Here is a 660-nt window from a genome sequence, read left to right as displayed (position 1 = left end):
ATCAGACGGCTAAGGACGGCACCCTACCACCCGCAAACAAATGGCCTGGCCGAACGTAGTAACCGAACGATCAAACAGTGGCTTGCTGCCAAAGGAGGTGAATGGGAAATGAACTTGCCAATGGTGTTGTTTGCTCATCGTGCTTCCACGCACTCAACCACAGGCAAGTCCCCGTTTCTGTTAATGTGCGGTCGACATCTTTGCCTTCCGGTTGATCAGGAAATTGGGTTGTGAGCGGCAACATGCCTGTCTCCGGAGGAGCTAGAGGAAGAAAGTAAGATAGCTCGAGAAAATTGGACCGCCATTCAGGAAAGGACTAGGCAGAAAACTGCAAGTAGAAAGGTCCGAACGTTCCCCATGGGGACGAAGGTCAAGTGGAAGGATCGACAGAATTCTGGAAGGAGTGGACTGGGGTCGCGGAAGCTGGGCAGTCGATGGCAAGGGCCGTTTATCGTCAACGACTGCCGGGGGAGCGTCTATATCATTCAAGATGGTCGAGGATCGAAAGTAGTGAATGGGACGCAGCTTCGCAGGTGGCATGATACACCCGAAGAGCGGCCGAGTAGACCCGCTGCCGAAGCCGACCCGACGGAGATAAATGAAAATCGATGGCATGCGTACGAGCTTTAAGGGGTGAAGGTGTGTAACGGTGATACTACT

General features: G+C 53.2%; 1 protein-coding gene across 1 annotated transcript in view; it reads left to right on the top strand.

Moving 5' to 3' along the window:
- Window positions 1–357: 357 nt before the first annotated feature.
- The window catches only part of T265_04267 (hypothetical protein), a gene marked incomplete at both ends in the record, with an annotated part of 7216 nt that continues 6913 nt past the window's right edge, over window positions 358–660 (top strand). Inside the window, one exon of the mRNA XM_009168966.1 lies at window positions 358–562. Coding sequence (XP_009167230.1) covers window positions 358–562 — 205 coding nt within the window. The remainder of the gene's footprint in view (window positions 563–660) is intronic.

This window comes from Opisthorchis viverrini (genome assembly GCF_000715545.1).
Source record: "Opisthorchis viverrini unplaced genomic scaffold opera_v5_69, whole genome shotgun sequence".
Classification (NCBI taxonomy): domain Eukaryota; kingdom Metazoa; phylum Platyhelminthes; class Trematoda; order Opisthorchiida; family Opisthorchiidae; genus Opisthorchis; species Opisthorchis viverrini.
Note: the sequence above shows the minus strand (reverse complement) of the source record. Positions and strands in the feature narration are given on the sequence as shown.